Here is a 20,053-nt window from a genome sequence, read left to right on the forward strand (position 1 = left end):
TACAAAATGCTTAAACAAAGTACAAAAACCACGATACAGAAAGCAAACCAGAATGTCAAAATATATTTGAGTCTCAATGTGTTATAGTTAAGTTGGTGGGAAAGCTTGTTTAGCATTTGGTGTTTCCCCCATTAAGGTTAAAAAATTATCAAGCAGTGCAAAGGAACAAATTTAAAAAAATAAAGTTACAAAAATTGCTGAGTCAGTTGCCAGTAAATTAAATGATTCCTTTGATTTAAATATTTCTACAGAAGAAACCAGATTAGTATCATAAAATTATGTTGATTTAGGTAGGGAATATGAAAATTAATCATTAAATACGGGAAGAAATGTAAACATATATCAATCCAGGAAAAATTAATATTTAAAGTTTATTATCAAAGAGCTGGAGCATTCAAAAAATTCAAAATGAGTTTAGTGTTTGTCATTATTTAGCCCATCAATCCAAATAATTAGTTAAAATAAGTTGAATTTTGCCACAAATCAGCAAAAAGAAACTCAGTCACGTAATTGATGAAAATGTTATTTCATGTGTCCAAGATTTTTACCACAATGATGAGCACAGCCGAATGAAGCCAGACAAGAAGAATTGTGTCTCTGAAAGTCAAGCTGACAGGAAAAAAATCATCCCTTCACAGGCAGTGATGTTTTATGGCAGAAGACATTTTCAAAAAAAAAGTATGTGCAAAAACTATTTAAAATAACTTAACACATGCATTCATGCATAAAAACAACATATAATTTGTGTTTTTGCTGAATTCTGCCACCAATATAGTTAAGGAACAATGTTTAATTATCTTGCGAGAAAAAGCTTACACTAAAATGGCACAAGTCTCACTGAGCACACTACAATTTGCAAACTATAGGTGATGACCTTGGTTGATGTAAAAGACAGTGAATAATAATAATAACAGTAGTAAACTTGATATAATATAAAACCAGCAATTTTGAAGAAGCAGTGCACCTAGGCCGGGAGTAGTGTGATATGGTTTTATTATAATAATAATAATATAAATATTTTTATTTATTTCCTTCTGAATTTTTGTCTAAAATTTTGTTTGAATTCAAACAAAGCAAGCTGAAAATGAAGTTTTGGAAGGAACAATTTGTAAACAAATTACTTAAAAATGAGCGAAAAACACAAAAAAAATGCATGCGTCTTGTTACATATGCTCAGTCACTGAACTCATCTGATAAAAGTAAAATGGTTCCCAACCACATTGTATTAGGAATTCCCATCTCAAAATGAATGAAAGAACATCTCCTGCCAACTCTTTGAATTTATATCTAACTACATGAAGACAAATACTCAGTCACATTCAGTCCATACAGGGGTTTCCTCTCCCAGAGGGTTACTATTCAAAAAAGGCTTATCTTATGTAACTTAAAAGAACTGTACACAGCTTTCATAGCAAAACACAATTTAAAAATTGGTTTTGCAAAATTTGCTGATTTAAAACCTAAATTTTGTGTTTTGGCTGGTGGGTCAGGTACTCACTGTGTGTGTGCACTGTTTTGTTAGTGTTAATACAAAAAAGACCATTAACAGCAAAGTTATCATTTATAATTTAGTCATTAATAAAATGGAACAAACTATTAAACAGCAAGCTATTGTAACTATATATACAAAAGTACCTGCCAATTCTAAGTAATATTAATGTCACTAAGGGCAAACTTTAAACCCTATAAACTTTAAATACCAATATACTAATTACATACCCAGATCAAAAATGTTTCTGAGGAATACAAAATGGCTTGAATTTTAAATTATTTAATATTTAATTTTCAAACGTGGAAACTTCTATTAAACAACCTTAAAGGGCTAACTAAATGTAATTACTTCAGTGAAGTAGTACTACTGTTAACAATGCCCATCTCAGAAATGTTAATAAATCAATTATATAACTGAATAATATATTCAATCTTTCTTGTGTATGTCTGAAATGTTTTGTTAACTACTTACTTACTATTGATAACTACACTGAAAAAAGGTGAAGTTAGCTCAATATTTTGAAAATATTTAGTAGTTTTAAAATATTATGTTTCATCATGCAGTTCAGTTAATCATGTAGTTTCATTGAATGGGTAACAAGAAGAAAAGTTTTTTAAGTGAGTAATAATATTAATGAGCTAAAAGATAATAATTAAAAATATATAGCTTAATTTCTAAAAGGCCATATTACATAGTAATGTAAGAAATAACTAAACTACTATAAGTCTGGAGAGTAACAACATACGGATATGAGAATTTGGTTAGAAAAGATAATTAGATCCAAAAAAAAATCAATCTAACCTAAAAAATAATCAAATTACATACTTGTAATGATTCAAGTCTTTGAGACAAGTGAAATAAGACCTCGTCCATGGCTGCACCGCCTCTCCTCCTTCATTTCCACCTGAAACTGACCAAAACAATTTTAAAATGACATTTCTGTAATCTCTAAAAATAAACGTCCGCAAGGTTATTAAAGGAGAACGCCTAAAAATCGTTTTTGTTTTTTTAATTATTTAATTACAGAAACATTTGTAAGCGGTTTAATAAGCTGAATTATATCTTACATATACAGAAATGAAATATTACAAATGATCACAAACCTCTACATCACTCTAAATCAATCATAAACTTAAGTCATTTATTCTCAAATACATACAACATCAAACGGCAGGTAAATGTTGTAAAATCCGTACCCCTTCATCGGCTTTGAATATCGATGCATTTAATACTGAACTAAGCGTTCTTTGGATATCGTTTGAACCATCGATAAAACATATCACTTCATTTGTCATAATATTATTGCTGTTCGTCGTAAATTCAATAGTAAGTGTAAATATAATATAATATGTTCTTAAGGGCTTTTGTATTTCCAGAAGACACAGTTGTGAAAATATATCTACATGTAAAATTGAATTTCACACACTGATCGAATCGACTTTCGATAGTATTGATCTGAAAGCTCCCTGTGTGAGGGGGAGTAATAACCATTATATTTTCCATTAGTAGGTATTGCACGTGTTTTTTGTTTTGTTTTTTTCATATTAAACTGTATACTTTTATTCTTGAATAAAATGATTGACGTTGAAATTAAACAAGAACCAGCTGATGAAACCGAATGCGGAAACCAACTCGATATTAGTAAATTCGAATATGAAGATAAACTAAAATTTGTTACTCCAATAGCACAACCGTTGGCGCCGAAGAAATTGTGTAAAAAGATATTGAAATTGATTAAGAAAGGTAAAAAATCTTTTTTCTGTAACCAGTTTTTACGTAAAATAATATAAATTACAGTTACTCTGTTTACTGATCGTTTGTTTGTAAAGATTATTCAGGAAATTTCTAATTGTTTTGTTAGGCACATATTTTCATTTAAACACCCCTTCTTTAAATTTGCCTTTGTTTCGTAATTATATTATTTTCTGTGATTGAATTCATAAAGCTGGCATGGTTATATACATAATACAGAGTGTACACAAAAAAATATATGGGTTTAACCTATCCAATATCTTAGTTTTAACTATAGTAATTAATCAGAAATAAAATTAATGTAAGCATGTTTTGTCATACAGCATACATCCAATCAGTTGGAGAATTTGTCCCATACTTTAACCAGCATTTCTGTAGTAATAGAAATGACAGCTGCTTCAAAATTTTGTGACCAAATTTGGATAACAGAGACACCCATGTAAGATCCTTTATAAAACCCCCAAAAGAAAAAAAAATCACATATGGTTACATCACATGACCTTCGAGGCCACTTAAGCTCTTGTTATTGGGTCCATTCCGAGCCAATTCAGCGGTTGGAAGAAAACATCATTCAACCAATCCCATACTTGTTATGTATGCCATTTTAGAAAAAATTCTCATATCTATTTTGCAGTTTAGGAAAAAGGGTACTTACGTATTAACACCACCGCAGCTATAGCTGCTGTTTAGGTTATGTTGACTTCGTGTACTGACAAATCGTACGTATATCAAAATAACCTAACTAAATATAACCTACGCTCGCTTCGCTCGCCAACCTCTTATAATTAACATTAAATTTGCATAATATATACAACTTATTAATAATATGACCTTAATGTTATAGCACCGAAATCCAATTAATGTTAATCCACCGAAATCCAATTGACTACTTTGTTTTTAAATAAAGCTGTAGCTGCAGTGGCGTTAATATGTAAGACGTTAGCGATCGTAGGTTATATTTAGTTAGGTTATTTTGATATACGTACGATTTTTCAGTACACGAAGTCAACATAACCTAAACAGCAGCTGTAGCTGCGGTGGAGTTAATATGTAAGTACCGGAAAAAGCTATGTACCCAGAATATCCTAATAAGCAACTTCTGATATGCTTGCTTCAGCAAAAAAAAAAAAAAACAGTCCATAAACTTTTTGTCAGGATATTGAACAGAAAACAGTAAATTTTGGGTACTCCTTTTTTCATTGTAAGAGTGTATGGGAGGTTTTCTGACCCTCAGATGCAACATTATGTGTGCTAACTTTTCAATAAGATGAAATATTAACGCGTTACTAAATATAATACAATGAAGAAAGTTGCTTCATTCTTCACAGCTTCAAAGCTTGTAACAGCTGTAAAATGGTTGGACACATCTGTAAGCGTTTCTTTAAAACATTCCATACTGTCATCACTAGCATTTTTTTATGGACACCCTCACTCGTCCCATACTCTTCTTTTTACCCAGACATCCGATCGTTTCAAACAGATTATGCCATCGATGAATCTGGCACTTGGTGGATTACAATTAAAGTTTTGACAGAATGCATTGAATTATAACTCCAAATTCACATTTAGCAAAATGTAAAACTGAAGGCTTTCTGTTCAGGAATCACCATCTTTACTAGTGGTGCTGTTCAAGCAGAAAGATAGGGAATCAGTCTATAGCCAAGTACAGAATTAAAACTGTCCTTTTTCTTTTTGATTCGAGCCTAAGTCAACCCTGTACACCCAAGAGTATAAAAGATTAAAACCCCAATTTTCTTTTTTGTATACCCAATACAGATAAAAATTATTATGTTGTGTGAATAATTGTATTTCATACCACATTAATCGGATGATTGCTGTAAAAGAAAAAAAATCAGTTACATTGCACTACATTATATTTTGATTAGTCCACTAATTTACATGATTTTAGATTTTCATAGATAATTTAAATGTTCATCAAGAAGACTAGAAAAGTGTTAATATTATTCCATAATAATAATATTTTTCTTAAAATTTGCTATTTATGAACTTTAAATTACAAGATAGGTTATGAATGCCGTAAGAAAAGTGTAATAATATAAGTATAGTTATAATTTAGGTTGAAATTAGCACATGTATGCTTGGTTAACAAAAGGTATAATTGTAGTAAAATAGAACCTAATCATTTTCAAATATAAAAATAAAACCTCATACATCAAAATTCTAGCTTATCATGATCTAAATGTGTATGATATTTAATATTTAGAATAGAATAGCATTAACATCTTATTATAACATATGATTTTGAATGTAAATGAATCCTCATTCATCCTTATATTGTTAGGTTTTACATATTAATGTTTATTATCAATATATTTACTGATTTTATTATAACTTAAATCTTTTATCAGCATAAATGTGGTAAGATGGGTGATAATTTGGCTATTAGGTAAGAAAGCGAGAAAATATTTTCAAATGTTTCTAGGAAATTCAGATAGTTGGACAGGTATGAGGTCTGTACTTATAAGTTACCGGCAGTATAAATTTTATCCTCACTGTGAATTATTTTCTGTTTTTAATTGGCCAGAATTCCTAGCCCTTTTAATAGAATTTTTTTATAATTAAAACCATTACCAATCTTATTGTAGTGAAGTTGCATCTCAGTATTTCATCCTGAAAGTTTCACGCTTTAATCAAGGTCAGGCATGGCATTTTTCATGTGCTACAAAACTCTTAAACCTGTGTATGGGAGTGTGCTGTTTCCATGCACAAACTTAAAGTTTATTTTAAAAAGTATATGGTAAGTTGAAATGACATTACTCAGAAAGACAACAAAAATGTGATCTTTTCTTTATGTAATTCTTTCATTTATTTGGGTTATCTTCAAATAAATTGTTATTTACATCAGGAATACATAAAAAAATGCCAATCTGGAATAAAACATATTTTCTCATCTATTGGTTTGTAAAATGTTACCTGTTTAAAGAAATGTTTTTGGTGTTTGACACATACTGTAAACATTGTTTAACTATTGCAGTGTTGGGAAACCAGTTTATTAAACATGGGATTTGTTTTTAAATTGTGAACTTTCCATTTACCTGGATGGTACTTCCTAAGATGTTCCTACAGGATATCTTCCAAAAAACATCAGGCCTTAAGAATATAATATATCCTTAGGTTTTTATTATTACAGCATAAAAGGTTTCATAGTATGAGCTTGTTACTGAGAAAACCCTTAATAATTACTGTTTATTTGTTAATTGTGATAAATACATTAATGTAATAACAAGGCACAGTTTTACCTGATAAACATGTCCATCCTTAGTTTTACTTTTTGTAGTGAGTGATCAGATGGAAAGAGTCTTCAGACTTGACTGATCAGTAAACCTATATGTTCTGTCAGTCTTTAGAAATCAGTTACTTTACTTCTGAATTTATGTCACTTTCAGTGGCTTGCATTATGGTGTGGAAAATTACCTTCAGTAGCAGTTTATGTTCTTCAACTAAGTAAGAGCATTTCAAGACACATATCTTTACTTTGCATCTGATGGTTTTTGGCATCTGTGTTCAAAGAAACTGTTTACACATGTCAGTTTTCCCTGAACCGAGGGCCATATAATAATAATCCCTGGTAAGAAGCCAATATTGTCACAAAGGATGTTTATACTCACCTAATGTTCATGAAGTATATGACCAGTTCTTGTTTATGTACGTTTCATAAAATGTTAGAGGGGTATGGGAAACTGAGTGGCTGTTTGAAAGTGCACTGATAGATAACTAAATTTCTATATTGCATAGTTCATCCTTTTGTTAATTATGTCAAATTGAAGAAGAAATGTCTTACACTGATAGATATGATTTTAGAAAAGGCAGTTTTAACTAATAACCCAATGCCACAGAAATATATTTTTTGAAAAATTTTAAAAATATTCTGTAAACAATGTATTCTATTATCAATTTAAATCAATAATCCCAGTATTTTCTCGCCATTGAAAAAGTGCATTGTGCAACTTTCTATAATGGTCATTAATGCACTCTTGCATTAATGGCTATCATTATAGATTTGGTGCATAATGTACCATTTTTTAATAAGTCTGGAGTGGAGGTTTATGAAACTTACTTCCAATGATATTATTTTTAGACCAAGAAAAGGCATGTGTAGAATTTTTGTGAATCTCCCCAGTATCTCATACATCAATTTTTTTTTTTTAATTTAATAGTATCAATCTATTCTAGCACACAATCCAAATTATCACTACAAAAATTAAACAGTTATCAGTTAAACTATTGGAAATACAAAAAGTCAAATAGAGGCCAGTATTCACATAGTGTACTATCAGAATTTTTTGCAATGTAGATTTTTGTATTTTTGAATTCAGGGGTATGTATATATATATATATAAGAGGAGGATGCCCATTGTTAAGAGACAGCTCCACCAGTTGTGTCCCAGCAACCCGTAACATATCTAGTGTACTGGACAAAACTATAGTCAAATTGGAAACTTCTTTTACTCTTGAAATGATAATCCATAAAGGCTGGTTACAGATATACCCCTCAGCCTGAAAACTTATACACACCTGAAATTAATTGGCACAAAGTAATAAGATGGAACCAATAAGGGTGTCATTGCAGTTTGCTGTTTGTGTCTGCTACAGCAGAAACAAAAACCAGTAAATCCATTACTTTGTAATAATCACACTTCAACCAGCAGTCCTTGCTATTTAGATACCTAACTATACATTTGAAGAATTCTGGATTCTGCATAAAAATTAGTTAAGTAGTATGCTTACTTGTAACATATATGTACTGTGTACTTTCACTTCTGACTTTTGTTTCTAGCAAAGATAAATACATCTAAAATATCAGGAGGTCTCAGGTTTGGTTTGAAAAATGTACAAAAAAGAATTAAACTTGGTGAAAAAGGGTAAGTTTAAACTCTAATATCACTTTCGTGTTAGTGGAATGTAAGTTTACTCTGAAATTTGTTAAATTTTTGCAACTACTATTGTACATTGCTGCTCATAAAACATGGCACATATTAGTCATTTTCTTGTAAGAATTATATACTTATTTTTTTTCTGAATGTAGAACGTAGTCATAATTTCATTTACAAGTATCAGTTCATCTACATCATGATGGTTGTTTTTAATTTTTTTACACAGCAAATCAAAAGTAATTAATATAGCTTATATTCATATGAAACTAAGTAAATTATATTATTACATAATTAATCTATTACTGAAATTAAATATAATTATAAAAATAGCCATCCCTGAATGAAATAACTATTAGTTTAAAAATAGCTAACTGGAAAACTGTTGATTCAAAAAAACGTAAATTGATTTTGAAAAAAATTAATTATTACCATTCGAATAAATATTACATGGTGCTGAGCTTGAGGATCAGTAACTCTGAAATAGATTGTCAGATTTTTGCATTTGATACACCAGTTTTAACCCATTTAATTTTACACTGTAAATATTTGCCATCAAAAAACTGTTTTGTTTCCATAACTGAGACTATTTTAGAGTGAAAATTCAAAGATCCTACCTTTTACTACTTTCAGAAGAAATTTTGCTGTAGAATTCCTTCAAATTAGATTAGTGTTTTCATAGTTATTTAGATATGCCAAATTGCTTTAACATTTTTATATAGCACCGCATTTCAAAAGCTTCTAATCTTTTCTTCTCAGATACTCCGATCATCCAAGTTTCACTTCCATATAAAGCAAAACTCCAAACATATACTTTCAAAAATCTTTTCCTGACATTTAAATTAATTTTTGATGTAAACAAATTATATTTCTAACTGAAGGCTCGTTTCGCTTGTGCTATTCGGCATTTTATATCGCTCCTGCTTCGTCCGTCTTTAGTAATTCTACTTCCCAAATAAAAAAATTCTTCTACCTCCATAATCTTTTCTCCTCCTATTTTCACATTCAGTGGTCCATCTTTGTTATTTCTACTACATTTCATTACTTTCGTATTGTTCTTTTTTATTTTCATGCGGTAGTTCTTGCGTAGGACTTCATCCATGCCATTCATTGTTTCTTCTAAATCCTTTTTACTTTTAGCTAGAATTACTATATCATCAGCAAATCATAGCATCTTTATCTTTTTACCTTTTACTCTTACTCAGAATCTAAATTGTTCTTTAACATCATTAACTGTTAGTTGTATGTAAAGATTAAAAAGTAATGGGGATAGGGAACATCCTTGTCAGACTCCCTTTTTTATTATGGCTTCTTTCATATGTTTTTCAATTATTAATTTGCTGTTTGATTCCTGTAAATGTTAGCAATTGTTCTTCTATCTCTGTATTTGAACCTCAATTTTTTTTAAATGCTGAACATTTTATTCCAGTATACTTTATGAAATGCCTTTTCTAGGTCTATAAATGCCAAGTATGTTGGTTCATTTTTCTTTTACCTTCCTTCTACTATTAATCTGAGCGCTAAAATTTCTTACCTTGTCCCTAAACTTTTCCTGAAACCAAATCGGTCTTCTCCTAACAATTCTTCCACTCTCCTCTCAATTCTTCTGTACAGAAATCTAGTTAAGATTTTTAATGCATGACTAGCTAAGCTAATTGTTCTGTATTCTTTACATTTATCTGCTCCTGCTTCCTTTGGTACCATGACTATAACACTCTTTTTGAAGTCTGATGGAACTTCCCTTTTTTGTAAATATTACACACCAGTATGTGTAATCTATCTATCGCTTCCTCACCTGCAATATGCTATAATTCTGCAGGTATTCCAGAAGCCTTTCTGCCATTCAAATATTTTAATGCTCTCTTAAACTCAAATCTCAGTATTGTTTCTCCCCTTTCATCCTCTTTGACTTCCACTTCTTCCTCCATAATACCAATTTCTTATTCAATTCCTCCATATTACTCTTCAATATATTCCACCCACCTATCGACCTTTCCTTTTGTATTATAAATCAGTGTACAATCTTTGTTTAACACATTATTAGATTTTAATTTATGTACCTCAAGATTTTCCTAAACTTTCCTGTATGCTCCACTATTTTACGAATGTTCATTTCTCTTTCCACTACTGAACAATTTTCATTAATCCACTCTTCTTTCGCTAGTTTGCACTTCCTGATTTATAGTATTTCTTAATTGTTGATGGTTCCTTTTACTTTCTTCATCACTAGCATTCTTATATTTTATATGTTCATCCATCAACAGCAGTATATTGTCTGAAATCCATGGTTTTCTACCAGTTCTCTTTGTTCCGCCTAAGTTTACTTCTGCTAATTTAAGTATTGGCTTTTTAACATTCTCCCATTCTTTTTCTATATTTTTTACTCAGATCTCTTGCAATGTCCTCCTCAGAAATCTTCTTTACCTCCTGTTCCTCAAGCTTCTCTAAATTCCACAGATTCATGTGACACCTTTTCTTCAGGTTTTTAAATCCCAATCTACATTTTATTATCACTAAATTATAGTCGCTATCAATCTGCTCCAAGGCAAGCTTTGCAGTTGATGAGTTGATTTCTAAATCTTTGCTTAACCATGATATAATCTATCTGATACCTTGCAGTATCATGTGGCTTTTTCCATGTGTATATTCTTCTATTATTATTTTTAAAACAGTATAAATCAGTCTCCTTTTTCATTCCTTTTGCCCAGTACATATTTATCCTCAATATTTCCTTCCTTGCCTTTTCTAGTGCTTGCATTCCAATCTTCGACTGTTATTAAATTTTATCCCCTTTTATGTGTTTTAATTGCTTCATAAATTTCTTCATATACATACTCTATCTCATCATCATCATCATCTTAAGCACTTGTAGGCATATAGACGTTAACAATCGTTGTCAGCTTAAGTTTTGATTTTATCCTTATTACAATGATTGTGTCGCTAAGCATTTTGAAGTACTTTACTCTCTTCCCTGTCTTCTTGTTCATTACAAAACCTACTCCTGCCTGCCCTATATTTGAAGCTGTGTTAATTCTAAAATCACCTGACCAAAAATCATTTCCTCTTCCCACCAAACCTCAGTAATTCCTTCTACATCTACATTTAATCTATCCATTTCCCTCTTTAAATTTTTAAACCTACCAACCTTTTTTAGACTTCTTTCCACGCTCTGACTCGTAGAATGTTATTTTTTAATTTTCTGATGACCCCTTCCTTAGTAGTCCCCACCTGGAGATCTGAATGGGGGACTAGTTTACCTTTGAAATATTTTACCAATGAAGGCTCCTCCACCTTTGTTATAAAAATGCAGTCATTTTCTTTGAAAAAAGCAGCTGTAGTTTTCCATTGCTTTCTGCTGTGCAGTACTCAGAAGATTGAGTGATGTTGATATGGCCGTTTAAGTCCTCCTGACCTGCGCCCTTAATAACTACTGAAAGAGCTGCTGCCCTCTTTCAGGAATTATTCCTTAGTCTGGCTCTCAACAGATACCTCTCCGATATGGTTGCACCTTCGGTCCAGCTACTCTGTATCCCTGAGCACTCAAGCCCCCTCACCAACGGCAAGGTCTCATGATTCATAGAGGAGGAAAGAAACAAGATTAAAGCTATAATAATAATAATGCAATTAAAACTAAAATGAAAATAACTAGTTTAAATGTTACTACACAAATAACAAATACAATCAAACATTTATCATTGGATAAGTAGAAAAATAATATTAAATTTTATTAAGTATATTGATACTTCGTATTATAAATATCAATAATACCCAGTGTAATATGTTTCATCATTGCCTTGGATGCAGCAAATGTTCCTTGATAATTAAAATCTGTAACATAAGGTCGCAAACCATATGCAATCCATAAAGATGTGACACACAGTTAAGCAGCAGATGCATCGTATGCATAGTGATGCATTTTCTGTTGACATCAAATACTCGTGAGTAGCTGTGGTATGTCTTAACTGCATTTGGCAGAGGGCCACTTCCTCTAAGCAAATTTCTCTGCATGAAGAGTTCCATGAAAACACAGTATCTTTGATGTGTTGGAATTTGTTATCTATTGTAGGAGTCTAGTCACCTTGCTATTTTGTTCAAAGAGTGTGTTTTACACAATTAATAAAGTAGTAACACGACTGGTGAAGGAGAGTTGACTACATGCGTCTTTAGTTGCGGAATCTGCATGTTCACTGCCGAGAATTTCCTTGTGGCTAGGGATGCAGCAGAAACTCACTTGCTTATTGCGATGGTTCAATCAGCGATTGGATCATAGATTTCCACGAAGTATAATTTAGTAATTGCCAACACCCAATTTAAAAATCATAATAGAAGAATATACACTTGGAAAAAGCCAGGCGATACTGGAAGGTATCAGATAGATTATATAATGGTTAAGCAAAGATTTAGAAATCAACTCGTTGACTGCAAAACTTACCCTGGAGCAGACATTGATAGCGACCATAATTTGGTGATAATGAAATGTAGATTGGGGTTTAAAAACCTGAAGAAAAGGTGTCAGATGAATCGGTGGAATTTAGAGAAGCTTGAGGAAGAGGAGGTAAAGAAGATTTTTGAGGAGGACATCGCAAGAGGTCTGAGTAAAAAAGATAAGGTAGAAAATGTAGAAGAAGAATGGGAGAATTTTAAAAAGGAAATTCTTAAATCAGCAGAAGCAAACTTGGGCGGAATAAAGAGAACCGGTAGAAAACCTTGGGTTTCAGACGATATATTGCAGCTGATGGATGAACGTAGAAAATATAAGAATGCTAGTGATGAAGAAAGTAAAAGGAACTATCGGAAATTAAGAAATGCTATAAACAGGAAGTGCAAACTGGTGAAAGAAGAGTGGATTAAAGAAAAGTGTTCAGAAGTGGAAAGAGAAATGAACATTGGTAAAATAGACGGAGCATACAGGAAAGTTAAGGAAAATTTTGGGGTACATAAATTAAAATCTAATAATGTGTTAAACAAAGATGTTACACCAATGTATAATACGAAAGGTATAGTCGATAGATGGGTGGAATATATTGAAGAGTTATACGGAGGAAATGAATTAGAAAATGGTGTTATAGAGGAAGAAGAGGAAGTTGAGGAGGATGAAATGGCAGAAACAATACTGAGATCTGAATTTAAGAGAGCATTAAAAGATTTAAATGGCAGAAAGGCTCCTGGAATAGACGGAATACCTGTAGAATTACTGCGCAGTGCAGGTGAGGAAGCGATTGATAGATTATACAAACTGGTGTGTAATATTTATGAAAATGGGGAATTTCCATCAGACTTCAAAAAAAGTGTTATAGTTATGATACCAAAGAAAGCAGGGGCAGATAAATGTGAACAATACAGAACAATTAGTTTAACTAGTCATGCATCAAAAATCTTAACTAGAATTTTATACAGAAGAATTGAGAGGAGAGTGGAAGAAGTGTTAGGAGAAGACCAATTTGGTTTCAAAAAAAGTATAGGGACAAGGGAAGCAATTTTAGGCCTCAGATTAATAGTAGAAGGAAGATTAAAGAAAAACAAACCAACATACTTGGCGTTTATAGACCTAGAAAAGGCTTTCGATAACGTAGACTGGAATAAAATGTTCAGCATTTTAAAAAAATTAGGGTTCAAATACAGAGATAGAAGAACAATTGCTAACATGTACAGGAACCAAACAGCAACAATAACAATTGAAGAACATAAGAAAGAAGCCCTAATAAGAAAGGGAGTCCGACAAGGATGTTCCCTATCTCCGTTACTTTTTAATCTTTACATGGAACTAGCAGTTAATGATGTTAAAGAACAATTTAGATTCGGACTAACAGTACAAGGTGAAAAGATAATGATGCTACGATTTGCTAATGATATAGTAATTCTAGCCGAGAGTAAAAAGGATTTAGAAGAAACAATGAACGGCATAGATGAAGTCCTACGCAAGAACTATCGCATGAAAATAAACAAGAACAAAACAAAAGTAATGAAATGTAGTAGAAATAACAAAGATGGACCGCTGAATGTGAAAATAGGAGGAGAAAAGATTATGGAGGTAGAAGAATTTCGTTATTTGGGAAGTAAAATTACTAAAGATGGACGAAGCAGGAGCGATATAAAATGCCGAATAGCACAAGCTAAACGAGCCTTCAGTAAGAAATATAATTTGTTTACATCAAAAATTAATTTAAATGTCAGGAAAAGATTTTTGAAAGTGTATGTTTGGAGTGTCGCTTTATATGGAAGTGAAACTTGGACAATCGGAGTATCTGAGAAGAAAAGATTAGAAGCTTTTGAAATGTGGTGCTATAGGAGAATGTTAAAAATCAGATGGGTGGATAAAGTGACAAATGAAGAGGTATTGCGGCAAATAGATGAAGAAAGAAGCATTTGGAAAAAGCTAGTTAAAAGAAGAGACAGACTTATAGACCACATACTAAGGCATCCTGGAATAGTCGCTTTAATATTGGAAGGACAGGTAGAAGGGAAAAATTGTGTAGGCAGGCCACGTTTGGAGTATGTACACAAATTGTTGGGGATGTAGGATGTAGAGGGTATACTGAAATGAAACGACTAGCACTAGATAGGGAATCTTGGAGAGCTGCATCAAACCAGTCAAATGACTGAAGACAAAAAAAAAAAACTTGTTTCTTTAATTTTTTTGTTAGCTAAGAAGGGACCCTTTACATTCTTCATGAAGTTTCTTAATTTTTATTTTGTTTTAATTTTGTATTTTATATATATATATATATATATATATATATATTTTGGTTTTCTTTTTAAAAAACCTTTCTTATTTTTAAGATTCCATTTGTGATGGTAGTTATAAGTAATTTTTTAATATGTTAGCTGTGTTACTACTTGTAAGTTTTTTGGTTTTCATATTTTAGTGCTAATCTAGTGTTAGTTTTTGTTTTGTTAATGTTTTTTTCCGGGCAATGAAAATGTTAAAATGTTTTGACTCCAAAAAACCTACCCTTTCTTCTGCCACTGCCAATTTCATTAATGATATAAAGAAGAGCAGCGCTATGTTGTTTAAAACTTGAGAATTTTAAAAATGAAAATTTTTGGACATCTCTGTATATTTAAACAGAGCTAATATTCTGAAATTTATTAATTAAATTTGCACAATGTCAGTGTGGTAAGAAATTTTGGGAAAAAATTTTTTTAAATTTTTGTTTGAAAATAATCTGTATACTTGTTAACAATTTTAATTCTTTGATCTTTAATGTATTATTAAGATGCTCCTCACATCTAACTAATACTGAACTAACAATTACAAGGTCTGTTCAGAAAATAACCGAACATTTTTAATTACGCACCAACAGAAATATTTAGTAATGTGCGGTTGGCGGCATTGTATTCTGCATAACCTTCTCTGTAATCACATGTTCTTGAATTATGATATCTCATTTAGTTTTTGTGTTATTGTTATTTGCAACATGTTTAAGTGTTAGTAGCAGTTTTTGTAACGTGCAAATTTTCAGGAGCAATGATACATAACATAACATAAAATTTTGCATGAAACTGGGAAAAACTTTCACAGAAACGTTTCAACTTTTGAAACAAACTTACGGAGATGATGCTCTGGGTCATATGTCGTTACAAATGGTTTTCATGATTTAAAAGTGGTCGTCAGTTGATTGAAGATGACCCTCAACCATTAAGGCCTTCGATTTTCTCATCAGTGTCAACTGATGAACCCACATTCAGAAAATCAATGATCTGGTGCATGCGAATCGCCAATTGATTGTCAGAGAACTTATAGAAGAGGTTAGCATCTTGATTGGATCATGCTGGACATTTTGATTGAAAAATTAAATGCATCAAATTGCAGCAAAGTTTGTTCCTCATTTCATGACCGAAGAGCAGAAAGAACATCAAGTGGACATTTGTCAGCAACTTCTTGAACAAGCCAATGATGAAACGTTCATGCAAAGGATCATAATGGGAGATGAAAGCTAGGTTTCCGGTTGTGACATGAAGACAAAAGTTCTATCATCACAATGGATCGGCAAAGGATCTCCACACCCCAAGAAACCACGTCAGTCTTGATCCAATGTCATAGTGATGCTCTCTGTTTGTTTTTTTTTTCAATTTTAATGAAGTTGTGTATTTTGAATTCTTGCCTCAATGTAAAACAGTGAACCTTACATACCTTCAAGGTGTTTTACAATGGTTACGTGAAAAAGCCTGTAAAAAGTGAGACAACTCATAGTTCCTTCATCACGATTATGCACCCGCACACTCAGCTTTGTCAATTTGTCAGTTTTGTGCCAAAAATCAGATGACTCTCAGACCCCCCTACTTACCAGACATGGCTCCTTGCAATTTTTCTTTTCAAAATTAAAATCGGTGATGAAAGGATGCCGTTTTGAGACTACGATGACATTAAAGCAAATTCATCATGAACCTTTAAAGGCCACTTTTAATGAAACTATCCTGGACTGCTTCGTGAAGTGGACACACTGCTAGGAAAAGTGTGTGAATAGGGGAAGTGAATACTTTGAAGGGGACAAGGACCAATAATCTGTAAAATTAATAATAAACATTAGATAATGAAATTTGGTTACTTTCTGAACAGACCTCATAAGCTGTAAAAGACAACAAAGCAGGCGTTGCATAGGATTGATGTGTGTATACATTGTTAATCACAGAAGCCGTAGTGCATGAGAAGCAGGTGCAGATCTGCACTCACTCGATCATTATAGAAAGGCTTTTTGAATGTTGTAAATAATGTAACAAGCAGCAATCTCTTATAAAAAATAATTTAATTGTTAAGAATATGTTTTACTTTTTTTTTTTTTTGGGCATTTTTTCAGGATAGTCATTATTGCTGGTGATGTAACTCCAATGGATGTAATAATGCATATACCAATTCTTTGTGAAGATAATAGTTTGCCTTACTGTTATGTACCAACTAGAAATGACATAGGTTCTGCTATGGGAATTGCTAATCATGGACCTATTATTGCTCTTATAAACCCTAAGAAGGAATATCAAGAATTATATGATACAGTTTGGGAAAAAGTAAAGTTACTTCCATTGCCATTATAATATTATCTTGTTTTTGTTTAATAGAATTATCAGTACATTAACTTATATGAACCTTTATTTGGATAAACCTGTACAGCCAAAAAGTTTTATGAGCTAGCCTTTTTCTTCTCACTTGCACTACATGCAAACTTTTTTTTCATTTTCTTAGTTATTTTTAAAATTACCAGTACAAATAATGTTTTTTCTGTTTCTGTATTTAATATTGAGTTTTATTGATTTCTCAATTTATGTTAGTGATTTTTTACACTTGAAATCTACCTAGTTTTATATTTTTTATATTTTTGAACAGTTGTTGGTTGGTTGTTTCTAATTAATATAAATAATAGTTTAACTTTCATTCTTTGTAACAATTTTTCATTTTATTAAAACTTATTGATTAAAAATAAAAAGTGTCAATTTTTTATTAATAAAAAATAAGTCATTATTTATACCTATATAAATAAGTTATATAAACAAAAATAATGTTTGAACATAACAAATTTAGATAATTATATGTTTATTACTTATTTTTATAATTGAATAAAATCTTAACTTTTATAATTTAAAATAATCAGTTTTTATTGTAAGGAATTAAATGTTTTGTGAAGAGAGGACCTTGGTATATAAATAATTTACATAATTTCAAATGTTTGATTAAATTTGTAATCAAAATAATGTAAACTAGTACGTGTTTAAATTTTCAAATTTCATGAAATTTGTTAGTAAATGCAAACTAGAAAAAATGAACCATTTACTTATACCATTACTTATAAAATCACTATTACAAAAAATAACCTACCTGCTTTAGACAGCCCAAGCTAAAAGTTTCTAAAGTTTCTAAGTTAGTTTCTAAAAATGGTCATAATTCCCCATATGGATAGGCTTACCTTATTTTTTTGGATCCAACCGAGGACAAATTTTTAAAATGACTTAAAAATCTTAACAGTTTACTGAAACATTAAACTTTATTTATTCTGTTGTATTTTTCACTATACATGACTTTTTTGAAAAATGGTTTTTTGTTTTAATTACACCATAAAATTCACAACAAGAAAGTTCTAAATTAATTTTAACATTTAGCAGATGTTTAACAGAAAATACTGAAAGTCTACCCCTTTATGCAGACCAAATGTTCCCCATAATTGAAAAAACTCTCAACTGGAGCAGATGTCCCAGGCAAAGACATCGCAAATTCAACCGTTTTAGAAATATTGCAACATGAAATATCAGTCTTTTGAAACACCTTAAAAATTGTTTTCCACTTCCCATCAATAGTATCTGGTACTTTTTCAGAACTTGAACCACAACCTACCCTTTGGTTTTGAATTACCTGGTTCAACAATGTACATTCATCAAATAGGTCACCAGTATTTATGGAATCTTTTATAATTTCATTAACAACTTGTGCACTCTCTTCTAAATCAGCCAGACAATTTCAGTTCGTAAATTTATCCACTGAAACTTACTAACTTTATCAAAACTGGTTCTCCACAACTCCAAGTATTGAATACTATTATTACAAAAAGTTTCTACACTTGAGAAGTATTTTTGTTCCTGAACATTATCGTTTTCTTTTAGAGTGTATAGCAATTCTTTGGCAGGAGATGGTGTAAATTTGTGGATTTTTCTTTTCTGAAGTTGACAAATTAATTCAGAATATGTCTGAAATGCTGCTGTTGCTATGATAGAATTAGCTTCCAATTTCAGAACTACATTGTTAAATAACTAATGTACCATATAAAAATTTCAAAAGCAGTTCGCTTTCTAAATTTTCAAAAAATCAAACAATAATTTTGGGAATTTGTCACAAGATAAGAAGTATGAATTTTAGACCATCAAAAATGAAAGAATTCTTTCTATTGCAGGTAACAAACTAAGGAACTATTTGCTGCTATGAGATAATACTTTTTTGTAATCTGTTTCCACAAATTCATCACAGAACTCTTTTAAGTTTCGTTACTCTTACTGTGAAGATATTTATACATAAGATATGAAGATATGTGAAGATATTTATACATTTTTATAACAATAACTTCTATGTCCAGGGGTCGAGAATCACATTCTGTTTGTACTGAATTGTATATTGAATTTAGGAATGTGTGCTGAACAACCCATTCCTAAAATAGGTCTATCCAAATCACTTTGAACTTTTCTGAACACATTTTTATTCTTCTCTTCATAGCACCAAAATTACTGTTGGCATTATCAGCAGTATAACAAATCAACTTTTCTTCAAGTTAGTATTTTTTCACACTTTGTAAAAGATAACGAGTCAAAATTTGAGCAGTTTCACCTGACACTTCATTAAAATTTAAACGTTTATCAATTCCTTCCTCCAGACTGAAATATCTTACAACAATCGGAACAAGTTTTACCTCACTTCTGTTTGGTCTAACCATCGTCACTGTTACATAATTAATGTTTTCCAAAGAACATAACACATTATCAAATATAAATAGCGAAATAACATTAACAATAATTCCTTTTGGTTCTAGCAGATGAAGGTTTTGGGTCGTATAACTTTTTAACCAGTTTAGATGTGCAGTCTCACGTTTTGAAACTGAGTTTGTGTCTAGCAGTGTGGTATGAAAATGTAGCTTCTTTAGCAGCACACTCCAGATCACTGTTATTGTTATTCCCATCTTTGGCTTTAAAAAAATCTCTTATGTTTGCTGAAGCAGTAGCATTAGTAGCACTACTATGTTTAGCTGTTTTCACGTGGTCTTCAATAGCATCCTTTCCTTTATGTGCAGCAGAAAATTCTCCAGTACATAGTGCGCAATAAACGTGCTCATTGTTACTGTCCTTACACAATTTCAAAAATTTGTATTCCTATTGCAGGTTAACATTAAACACGCGTTTTCTTTTGCCCATTGCTAATTAATGAGACAAAAAACAAATAGAG

General features: G+C 31.3%; 2 protein-coding genes across 5 annotated transcripts in view; one reads left to right on the forward strand and one right to left on the reverse strand.

Moving 5' to 3' along the window:
• Window positions 1-2,727, reverse strand: part of LOC142317314 (NAD(P)H oxidoreductase RTN4IP1, mitochondrial-like) — a 50,762-nt gene extending 48,035 nt beyond the window's left edge. For 3 of the 4 annotated variants that reach the window (XR_012754701.1, XR_012754702.1, XM_075353752.1), the window contains exons 1-2: window positions 2,596-2,727; window positions 2,318-2,402 (exon numbers count right to left, since the gene is read on the reverse strand). Coding sequence is in view for 2 of the 4 variants with exons in the window: in XM_075353752.1 (XP_075209867.1) it covers window positions 2,318-2,365 (48 nt within the window). In the remaining 2 variants the exon portion in view is untranslated. The remainder of the gene's footprint in view (window positions 1-2,317; window positions 2,403-2,595) is intronic. The other variant, XM_075353753.1, reaches the window with a different exon arrangement.
• A 93-nt stretch (window positions 2,728-2,820) lies between these two features.
• NHP2 (NHP2 ribonucleoprotein) lies at window positions 2,821-17,558 on the forward strand. Its single transcript, XM_075353754.1, has 3 exons — window positions 2,821-3,235; window positions 8,043-8,127; window positions 16,935-17,558. Exons 1-3 carry the CDS (start codon window positions 3,067-3,069, stop codon window positions 17,167-17,169), a joined length of 489 nt encoding a protein of 162 aa, XP_075209869.1. The 5' UTR covers window positions 2,821-3,066; the 3' UTR covers window positions 17,170-17,558.
• The last annotated feature ends 2,495 nt before the right edge of the window (window positions 17,559-20,053 follow it).

Source organism: Lycorma delicatula, chromosome 1 (assembly GCF_047948215.1).
Source record: "Lycorma delicatula isolate Av1 chromosome 1, ASM4794821v1, whole genome shotgun sequence".
In the NCBI taxonomy this organism is placed as follows: domain Eukaryota; kingdom Metazoa; phylum Arthropoda; class Insecta; order Hemiptera; family Fulgoridae; genus Lycorma; species Lycorma delicatula.